The sequence below is a fragment of the Plectropomus leopardus genome, chromosome 7, assembly GCF_008729295.1.
Source record: "Plectropomus leopardus isolate mb chromosome 7, YSFRI_Pleo_2.0, whole genome shotgun sequence".
Taxonomy (NCBI): domain Eukaryota; kingdom Metazoa; phylum Chordata; class Actinopteri; order Perciformes; family Serranidae; genus Plectropomus; species Plectropomus leopardus.
In genome coordinates, this window is record NC_056469.1 from 33,212,409 (window position 1) to 33,223,850 (window position 11,442).

Sequence of the window (11,442 nt, forward strand, 5' to 3'; positions counted from 1 at the left end):
ATCATTAAATTATCAGATTACATTTTTCAGTCTGTAGCAACACTACCAGGATTCATCAGCTTCCTCCTCTTTTACCTTTTGCCCTTGTGGCTGGGTTTCGGTTTAACGTTTCTTAGTCAGAAAGATTGTGGTTTTCTTGGTTTTACTCAGCCGATGAGATTATTTCTGACTCTGTATGTAACGTAACTCCAACAGTCACAAGGAGCCATTTTAGGCACGTACTCATCAGACTGGTCAATTAAAAAAAAAAAGAGAACGTCATGAAAATTTAAACATCTTCAAATGAATATATTTTTGTTAACCATCTTAGCAGATTCGTTTTCAAAAACATGGAGAGAGGGCAATGAGAAATTTAACAAGAAATGGATAAAGAATTAGCAAGGAACTAATAAAAAAGAAGTAGAAAGTTACCTGAGCACAAAAAAGAGTTTTTATTATTTATTATTTTATTTTTTTGTATTAAAATTCTAAATATATAATTAGAAGATTTCTGAACATTTTTCCAAAATGACTCTGCAGCAGTAATGGGTATTTATATTCTCTGGCTCAGATCAGCATTGATGGGAACACAACACAAAACAACCCCCACACACACACACTCACTGAAAGGCATACTCCTCTGCCGCAGAGCTGTGTACACAACTCTGCTGTACTACATCTTATCTTTAGCAGGTTTGTTTGACAAAACTTGCATGCACATGCTGTCTGCAGAATCATGTAGTGTGCAGCATAAAGTCACAGAATGATGGAAAAATCCCAAATTATTGCCTGACTTTCATATCAAAACAACTGCTATTTATTTTGCAGCCTCAGAACTTAAGTGTCAGACTACATTTGCTATCATCACTAGTTACTTCAGGTGTCACCAAATCTTCCAGGATTGCCACTTTAAAGTTTGACAGACCAAAGACAAAACTGCAGCCAAGTTCAGGTGAGTGTTTGTGTTGCAGGTAAACATCAGTGTTGGAGTCACTGGTGGGTCAACAGAAGCCTGTGGGGCCAAATGACAAGAAGCAGCTAATTAAAGGCAACACATAAAGTGTATCCACACACTCAGGCTTTGGAGAGGGGACGGGGGCAGGCAGGGGGCCAAGGTGCCTCCTGCCTCGCTCCCTGAAGTCATGCGCATTTTTCTGTGGGCCCTGGAGTCGCCCAGGCTGGAGCTTCTGGTTCCTCTACCACCTTTACACTGCCATTAGCCTGCAGTCACACCTGGAAACCCCTGAGCTCCCGCTCTCTCTCTTTGTTTTCCTCTCAGCTCACTCACTCTTTGATCAGCTCAGCTAAAGGGGCTGAGTGCAGCCAGTCTGCCGAGTCATGAAAAAGTGCACGTCCAGATTTGTGTCTTTTCTTTCCTGTTGAGGTAATTCTCATTTCAGATTTTAGCTTAAAGCAGAGATGCTTCATTTGTTTTGTTTTTGGGGGGCACTTTTGCAAAAAGACAGGAGACCAGGGGCCAGTCGGTAGGTAGTAGGACATCTCCAGGTTTTTACGATGTTTGTAGGACTTTAGAATATTTAGAAACTTTTAGGGAGTTTCTAGAACTTTAGGACATTTCAAACATTTTCAAGATGTCTCTGGAAAATGTATGGGGGGGCCGATGTATGTTTTGGGTTAATACAGTTATTTAAAGACTAACAGAAAAATAGTAAAACACTTCTATTTGAGGACGGAGACTTTTCTCACATAAAAAGGTCACAGAAGACACACCGTCATGCAAACAGTCTCTGCTGCTTTTATTGAGGTTGAGCAAGGTTGTGTGTGTGTGTGTGAGCTTTCATGTTAAAAGCGGGTCTTTAAGTGTGTAAGACTGTGGCATTAGGGGCCATATCCCCCTGTCTGTGTAATTACACTGTCACTGGTGCACACACACACACACACACACACACAAATACAGCGATGGCACTGACAGAGATGAAAGGTTGTTGGTCTTGTATTTTTGTGTGTATGTATGTGTGTGTGTGTAAGATAATGACAGGCTAACATTCAGAGAGGAAGGAGACATACACTCAAAAACACTGAGAGGCTTTAAGAGCGGCGACAGGACACACTCAAGACACACCTACATCGTCTATTGATTTTTTTATGACAGCAGCTCAGAGCATCACACATTTAATAAAAAACACCCTGCTCTTTCACAATAAAAGCTTGCCCATTGACTTACTGAGTTTCTGCATCATCAGCTCTCCGGACGGCGGGTAGTGGAGACGTCGGGCGAAGTCGTGGCAATACCAGACAAGCAGCTCAGCGCCGGCTGGGACGGGCTTCACCGTGTAGAAGTAAATTTCCATGCCGTTCTGACATGCTGCCAAGTTCTGCTCCGCCACCGAGTGTGCCGGGTTCACGTACCGCATCCAATTAGAGCGAGTCTCGTCCAGGCCGTCGACGAAGTGATGGAACTCCCTGCCTTCGTAGATCTGAAGCCAAGGAGAGGAGACAGGAAATATTAGAAAAAAACTGAGTAAGATTATAACATTGTTTAAACGTTAACATTTATTGTGGTTGATTTGATTTGGTAACAATGACATTTTTATTTTTCAAATAAAAGTTTTGTTGATTTTTCTTGTGCACTCCCTAAACATGTGTAAATAAGAAAATTATGCTGATAATGAAGAAAATGACCAACTAAAAGTGCAAAGCAATGGGTTACTAATAAACTAAACTTAAGTTAAACTAAGTTTAGCTTAAGTTTATCAACTTAAACTTAAGTTCTAAATAACTGCAGAAAATAGTGAAAAATAGTCAGTCAAATTATAATTTATAAAATAAGAAATAATAACAGATGAGACAGAAGTTTTAACAAAATTAAATGAGTTCATTCAGTCGGAATAAAAGCAACAAAAGCAATTTTTCTGGAACAAAATCCGTAAAATGTAAAATTATATCTTTTTGTCCCTCCCTTTCTTCCCCTGAATGAATATACTGACAAACTGAGCAAATTAGAAGCGAGAAACAGTGACTAAAAACTTTGGGTAAACACCCAAAACTTAGTGACTCAATTAGAGTCCATAGCCTCAATTAGTACATAGCTAAGAGAAAAATGCAAAATAGTAGCAAAATTCAGTAAATAAATGTAAACAAACATAAACAAAAATAAGAGTTTGCTTTAATAACTACAATAAATAACAAACAACAAGAATAAGTTTGATTAACTTACCAAATAAAAAGTAATAAATAATGAACTAATTGACTAACTAAGACTGATTTTAGCCAGTTTTAATGTAAATCTCACTACATCTTTTCTTATCTGTTGTTCCGTCCCTCCATCCCCTCGTTCCTCACCGTGTCTGCACCCTCAGATGGACGGGCAGAGACAGACGTGTGTCCCGGAGGAGTAGATCTTCTTTTATATTGAAAAGGGAAAGGAAGGACAAACTCATTTTCTGCCTCCCCCCCCTCTCTCTCTCTTTCACTCTCTCTCTCGCTCACTTGTTTCTCTCGGCTCAGTTCGTGTGTGTGTGTGTGTGTGTGTGTGTGTGAGAAAGTGAGATATGAGCATGAATGGAACACCTTTCTGATTGAGCATCTTGCTTGTGGTTTGCAGCGCAGTGACTCTTTCTTTTCAAACACACATACACACACTCACATGTGTGTGGGCGGCGGTCAGGTAGGTGGTGTGTGAGCGTGTGTGTGTGAGCCTGTGTGTTCGCTCTCGCTCAGACAGTTACTGGTAGTGATGGAGCATGTTCTGCCGAACAGAGTGTGTGCGGGCTTACAGGAACCGTGGCGTGACATGTTATTTGTGCGAAGGTGACATCATATCCCCGTCGCTCTGTCTCATTAAAAACAGCGAGCCCAGTTTCCTGTTCCACTGACTGACTTTAGACGTGTGTGACATCACAGGAAGGGGTCCCTCCGGCTTCTGAGGAAGTGTATTTGTGTGTGTGTTTTCCTTTGCGTGTGTGTACTCACTCTCCAAAAGTACTTGCGGTTGGCATCTTTGGGGACGCTGTCGGCCGTGTAGATCTCACCCACCAGGGGACCAAAGCGAGTTCCTTTGGGGATGTACTCCCTGCTGCACACGCCGACCACCTGCACCAACATGCACACGCACACACACACGTGCGCACACACAGGCACACACACACATACACACACACACACACACACACAAAAAGTCAGAGAGGACTTTGAAGTGGATTGTGTGTTCGTTAAGTCTGAGGATCTTTAAATTTTATTCAAAATGTTTTGTCGCCTTTAACATCTTGAAACGCCAGATTGTAACTTGTTGAACTTTTTGCATGTGAACTTGTTTTTGACCAGGTAGCTTGCCATAGTGTTGGAGTGTGTGTCTGTGTGTGTGTGTGTGTGTGTGTGTGTGTTTGTGCATGTTTTCATGCACATCCATTAGTGAAATACGTCCTTAAGTCTAATTAAGTTGTATTGTTTGGACAAATAGAGACTCACACACACTATCAACCAGCTGTCAACACAGAGGATGATTGATGAACTAACTTCACACTTCACTTCATTCGGAGTGTGAGTTGATGTGTGTGTGTGTGTGTGTGGTCGGAGAAAAACTGTAAAATCTCATCTTTCAATTCTCTTTTTCTTCTCTCGTCAGACCTCTACTCGTTGCCACATCAAACTAAAACTCTGCCACTTCAGACGCTTCATAAGGGAAGATACTCAAAAGAAAAAATAAATCTTTTGTTTCTCGCCTGATTCAATCAAAGAGCCAAAAAAAGGGTAGAAGAAGAGGAGGAGGAGGAGGAAGAGAGGAGAAAAGAGAGGGATTATGTGGCGACGAGATGTCAGGCTCCAGCCGTGGATGGCAGAGAAACACACACACATTTTCTTCACGCATAACCCACACAAACAGACGTCTTTCCCAAACCCCCGGTGACACGGGAAATCCCCTCTTCCCCTTTTTCCCTCCAAAGGGCCAGACAGTGTTTTCTGACTTATTAACAGACTTTTACAATGCTCTCTCTCCTTCTTTGAACCAAAAACTCAATCTCCTTTGATCAGAGTTCCTGTCCACAGCCTTTCTCTTCTTCCAGTCCAGATAAATATTAGCTGATAGCATATCTCTTTCTCTCTCTGCATCTTGCCTCAGTTTCCCGTTGATAAGAACCCTGATGAGAAAATCTATGTGATCACGCCACTTTTAGTTTACAGAGGAACTCACAAAGTGTGAGAATTGCTAAAGTCGTGAGCCTTTGACCTGCAATCATGGCACTTTTTTTAAAAATCAAAAAACACGTCAGAGATCTTCCCCTGCAGCAGGAGATTCACTGACTTTTTTTTACCAGGAAGCCTCAAGTCTATGATGACCTCAAACTCTGTAATAGATGGAATATGATCATTTCAAAGTTTCTTCTGTGCTCTTTTTTATTTGTTTTCATATTTCTGTTTTGAGCATTTTTAACCCTTAGGGCCCATTTTAATGTTACACTCACTTGTATCACTCTGCACAAAATACGCTTTTCAAAATCAGGCTAAAAATTGAATTATTTTCAATACACTACATGCAAAGTTTTTTTTTTCGTTTTTTACGCCGAATATGATTAAAATTACGTCAACAGGTGGAAGATAGTCAAAATGACAAATTCAAAGTCAAAAGCCCAGATTGACAACCAGAAATAATACAATGCATGTTTTCAAAAATGTATGCTATTTGCATGAACACAGACAAAATTATTAGAAAAAATAAGAATGAAAAACACTCGAAATGCACCAAACAGTGACTAAGTTAAAAGGTCCTCTGATTTTAAAATGAAAGCTGTTGGAAAATGCAAATTTACAGCTAATGTTTGAACTTTCAGAAGCATAACACCCTCTCTTTTTCACTTTTTTCACATCACCAGAGATTCATTTTGCCTCGGTGCAAAACCTCACTGTTATCCAACCTCAGTTTCAACCTTTGACTTTTTCGCCTCCACTTCAATCAATGACCAGAACTTTATCCGCTCAGGTTTGTCAGAAAGTCACAAGGTTGCTGTTTGATTAGTTGAGAAAGATTTACAGAGCAAATCTTGCAAATGAATTTTTTTTTCTACCTGGTAACAAAGACTGACCAAAACCTATAACTGCAGGGTTGATACAGTTATTGATTATTGGTATAAATCTAAAGAGAACAGTGGAAAACAAATAATGCAACGAGGGTCGGCACAGTAAGCGATGACTTCAGCCTTTTTGGTCAGAAAAACATGCTTTTGTTTGTCACTGCTTGAAAAGTAATGACTTAGTATTGGTAATATTATTTTTCTTGTGTGTATTTGAGTTGTATAAGCTGGAAAACCTTCAAAATACTCTAATCTTAACTGAAATTGTAAACTGGGCTCATGTTTCTTGCTATTTTGCTCCAAGCTCTGTTTATAGACAGAAACTTTCGGGTGTTTTAAGACACCCTGAATGACATAAAGCTTCATTGACCTTACAGGCCACTGCAGATTTGACACGTGAAGCATGTGAAGGGTCCAAGTTCACATTATGTGAAAATTAAACGTCACTGAGCAGCTGAAACATCAGCAGACAGAAGCTGTTTGATGTGCCGTGTTTGTTGAGATGTAGAACTGCGCTCCCTGTCAGCGGCTGCCAGTACTGCAGCTCATCTGAGGACTGAGGCTTAATGAAGCTGAAACACACACACTCACACACACACACGCACACAGATTTGGGATAAAGCCGTCATCATCCCCTCAGATGATGGATGAGTTTTCCTGCGTTGATTCGAGCCGATGAAGTCTCAGTGTACACACAGCTACAGTTACAGTGAGTGTGTACGTGTGTGTGTGAAAACTCTTGCTTCGGGCGTTTCACACACCCACTCACACACACAGATTCCTCTCTGTAATGTGTGTGTGAAGTTTTATGGCGAGACACGACCCCCTCTTCATTACATGACCGACGGCTGACTCACGAGTGTGTGCAGATGGCTTTCTCTGCCTAAGTGTGTGTGAACGATTGTGACTGGAGAGAAAGTTTGTACGTTTGCCAATGTGTGTATGTGTGTGTGTGTGTGTGTGAGTCTGACCTCTTTGCTGTCAGCCGGGTGTTTGAACGCCAGGTTCCGGGGCAGCGACGCCTCAGCTCTGGTTGTCGTCATGATGTCACTGTCTGGCCCCGCCTCCCACGCCGTGTCTTTGACGATGTACGTGCACTTCTCCTCGAACTCAGCCTCCGTCCACCGGGTCATGTCTGCCTCCTCCACGTCCACCGCCGTCTCCATGTCCACATCCGTGCCTGTTGTCGTCTCGGCTCTGTCTGAGCCGCCGCTGGTGGCGGTGGAGGCCATCTTGGCTCCATGGTGTGTGTCGTCCTGCTCCATGGTGTGCGCCCCCTCACTGGTCAACATGGCCGAGCTATGAGAGGTCGCCTGCATCAGAGACACGGGGGGACGGACAAAGAAATACATTTTTTAATTATTAATATTCTTTCATTTAAACATATCCACCAATGACAAAACTGTCGAAATTTAGAAAGATTCAATGGAAAGAAAGAAAGAGACAGAAAGAATAAATTAATAAATTAATATAAGTAGGAAAGAAAGAAAGATCGAACAACTAAGGAAGAATGAAAGACAAAGAACAAAAGAAAGAAAGAAAGAGAAAGAAAGAAAGAGAGAAAGAAAGAAAGAAAGAAAGAAAGAAAGAAAGAAAAAGAAAAGATGAAAGAGGGGAAGGAGGACAAAGTGGAAAACAGATTAAGTGAAGAGAGGAGATGTGGGAGGAAAAAAGATAAGAAATAAAAAGAGAGAAAAGGATGAAGACAAATGGAGATAAAAACAGAGAGATGAAGGGATGAAGAGGGGGAGGAGAGGAAGGGCAGTGATTATTATGTAGGGGGGGGGGGGGTGACTCAGGGAGGAGGGGGGGGTCTGACTAATGCTGCTGTCACACACACACACACACACACACACACACACACACACACACACACGGAAACAGACAGGAAACAGTTTGTCTTGTCAGATATTTGGAGAAAACGTGAAGTAATTTGGAAAACAATTAGGGAAGAAAAACCTGCATAAGTCATGGCTAATGGAGAGTTTTAATATAGTGATGATAATATTTTATATTTTGGATTTTATTTGCCAAAAGAAAAAAAAAATCAAAACAAAGTTTAGAAAAAATAAGTTTTACTCTTATTCTTTTTTATTTGATTGATTTTTATCCTCTGCTGTGATAAGAAATATTATGTTTATGTTTCACACCTCACAAATTAATTTCACTGATCGATTTAATTTTGATCTTTTTTATAAACTATCTTTAAAAACCACAAACTGTAAAATGAGTCAGATGGAGAGGAGACTTTGATCACAGAGGTACGAAGAGGAGCTCAATGCGTGTCTCACTCAAAGTGATAAAAGTCCTTTCCTCTTTCATAAATCTGTCATTATATTATGAATTTAGAATCAAACTGATGTTTTTTAAAGTTATATGTTATTAACTAATGATATTTATTTTTTGTAAAATACTTAAATCAAATGTGATACTTTTACACATCAGCTGAAATGCACAGTGAAGATTTTTGTCAAATACACATTTTCTGTGAATTATTGCACATTTTCACTCAGGTTTCTCCATCAGAGTCTCTCTGAAGCAAATTCACTTTTTCTTTGCGCTCTTTTTTTCTGTTTCACTTCTTTTTTTTGGACAATGAAAGTGTAACTCATTATTAGTGTTTGAGGATTATGACGTTAAAATGTGTTTACTCCCTGTGCCCCCCCCTCCTCCTGCCGTCTCTTCCTGGGGTTGAAGACAGAGGAAGGAAACGCTGTCTGTGTCTGAATGAAGCTAAAATTGGAAGCAGAGTGGCACTGCAGCGGAACCGGCAAATCATCCCGACTCCCAGCGTGTGTGTGTGTGTGTTGGTAATGGATGGGGGGACGATGAGGAAGGGAGAGCGCCAAAACTTTTCCATTTGGGGGGCCACAGCAGCACAAACAAAACTTCAAACAGGGATCCCACCCAAGACACAGACACACACACACACAGAGGCAGATATCCACTGAGGGAAAAAACATGCTGCTCATCCCACGCAGGCGAGCGGAAAGCTGCAGAACTTCAGTGACCACACTGAATTTTTGTGCAGCCGCAAGAAAGAAAATTATTTCACATCCAACTGGCTGCAGTCACAGCTAACGACTTTCCCTCAAAACAGCAGCGAGAAACGACACAAAGAGATGAACTCAAGTCAAATCAGCCAAAATTAAAAATAGCATTTTCACAGTTTGCTCTTTTTCCACACACCAAACAGTTTTTGATAACTTTGAGTAGTAAGTTTTGATGCTTTTCATGATCTTTCAGATCACTCTTTAAATTTTCTTGTTCTACACTTGCAAGAAAATGCTGTATGATAAAATACCATGAATCATTTACAAAAAAGCTGATGTTCTTTGCCCTAAACAGTCTGCTTCCACATTTTTTACAGTAAAACTTTTCAAACTGAAGTAAAGCAAATCATTCAAATCACATTCAAATCTCACAAAACCACAGAACCCATTTATCTGAATTGTAAAACTTTTTCCATCAGGAAACTGTAATTTCTCCCCGACAGCGGCTGCAGCTTTCCCCTCAGAGAGCACCAGTTTCTGCCCCATTTGCCTTTTAAATGAGGCTCATCCAAAAATGATGTTTCTCAATATTCCAGCTCTCAGCACAATTCTCTTTTGCATAACAGCTGCAACATCGAGAACTAATAGTGAAACCAAAAAAACCAAGAAACAATTCATCCCTCGCACATTTAGACCAACTGAAAACACAAAAGCTGAGTGTGCATACAGTCACAGGAATTCTAGTTTAGTAAGTCAAGATGAAACTCTGAGAGCTGTTTAACCAACAATCAGGGCAAAATCCGCAATCAAATTTATATCCAAGAAGAGGAAAATCAAATTCACAGTGATGTGAGTGGAAAAAACAACTTGTCCACCTCTGAGTCCAATTATCTTCATAAAAAAATCAAATCTAAACTCTTTAGAGTAAAACAAAGCATTTAATCCCAAACTGAGGTGCTAAAAAATAACTTTAAACTCACTCAAAAGGAAAAACCTCTATGCAGCAGTTACAATAATCTAAAATAATTTTTAAAAAATTAACTAAATAATAATTTTTAAAAAGCAAAAAACCTCTCAGCAGATTGCGTCAGAAACAAAAACTTCTTTGAATTTCCAGCCATAAAATATAACATTATTTACCAACAGTCACTGTGAGATTTGATCCTCTTTTGCAAACACACAAACAAGCATAAAAAAACCAAAAAAAATCTGATTCAAAACAATTTTAAAAGTTGCACAAAAAGTCTTAAAAATTACATTCAATTGACTAGTTTTGTTTCTTTTCAAATTCCACAAAATTTAATACATTTTATTAAATGTAAGTAAAAGTTGAATCAGATACTAAAGGAGCTCAAATCTATTGTGAAAAGGTAAAAAGTTTTTTTCTTCTGGTTTTTGTTTTTAATGTAAAAGTGTAAAAGTCAGCGGGTGTCTCGCGCTCTCCGGACTCACCGTGTAACTTTGGTCCCATCCACACATAGGGACGACCGGTCGGATCCTCTCTATGAGTGTGTCTGAGGAGTGTGTGTGTGTGTGGGACAGGTGCAGTTCTCCCCCTCTGTCCGTCCGTCCCGCTCCGCGCGCTGGTACTCCCGTGTGTCCAAGTGTGTATGTGTGTGTGAGTGTGTATGATCCACTCCGTGTCCTGCGTTCAAATGTCTCACAGTGACCGACATCCATCTGACTACACTGGAGAGAGGACCGCCTCTCTGTCTCCACAGACCACGCCCACACGACCCTCCTCCTCGTAGCCCCGCCCACAGCACTACCCCCTTTACACACACACACACACACACACACACACGCACACACACACACTTCTTTTCTTTATAGGGACGAAACAGCAGGCGCTTTCACCTGAGGCCACGAGCTCCACACACACACGCACACACACACACACACACACACACACACACACACACACACTGGCAACACAACTTTTTCTGCATAAAAAATAAAGTTGTCTTTCAATGATGAAGGTGTGTGTGTGTGTGTATGTGTATGTGTATGTGTGTTTTCCTGGGGAAACTGGGAGAGGGACGTCCTGTGACAGTGACTCAATCAACACACACACACACCCTCTGCCTGTAGGGGGCAGGACTGATCTGCCCTTGTCTCCTTTATTTTTAACTCTCTCTCTCTTATCTTTCTTTCTGACATCCTTTAGCGCGCTCCCCCTCTCTCCCAGTTTCTCCCTCTCTATCCTTTCTCTCTCTCTCTCTCTCTCTCTCTCTGGTTTTTACCTTCTCTTTAAAGTGACTTTAATATTTTTTTCTGGTGCAGAACAAACATCCTCCATCCTTGAACCAAACAACACAATATCAGAAAATAAAAATAATCACAAATCTTCCTTAATGGAAGTCTTTTGTTTTTTTTAAGACTTACCTCTTAAATCATATCTGTTTTGCAGAAGGCACGGTCAGTCCACTTTGAGGTGAAAT

At 40.6% G+C, this 11,442-nt stretch overlaps 1 protein-coding gene across 1 annotated transcript in view; it reads right to left on the bottom strand.

Moving 5' to 3' along the window:
• Positions 1 to 10,657, bottom strand: part of prdm1a (PR domain containing 1a, with ZNF domain) — a 17,795-nt gene extending 7,138 nt beyond the window's left edge. The window contains exons 1-4 of the mRNA XM_042490340.1: positions 10,454 to 10,657; positions 6,980 to 7,321; positions 3,913 to 4,032; positions 2,165 to 2,417 (exon numbers count right to left, since the gene is read on the bottom strand). Of these exons, the coding sequence (XP_042346274.1) occupies positions 2,165 to 2,417; positions 3,913 to 4,032; positions 6,980 to 7,321; positions 10,454 to 10,480 (742 nt within the window). The 5' untranslated portion in view covers positions 10,481 to 10,657. The remainder of the gene's footprint in view (positions 1 to 2,164; positions 2,418 to 3,912; positions 4,033 to 6,979; positions 7,322 to 10,453) is intronic.
• Positions 10,658 to 11,442: the final 785 nt, after the last annotated feature.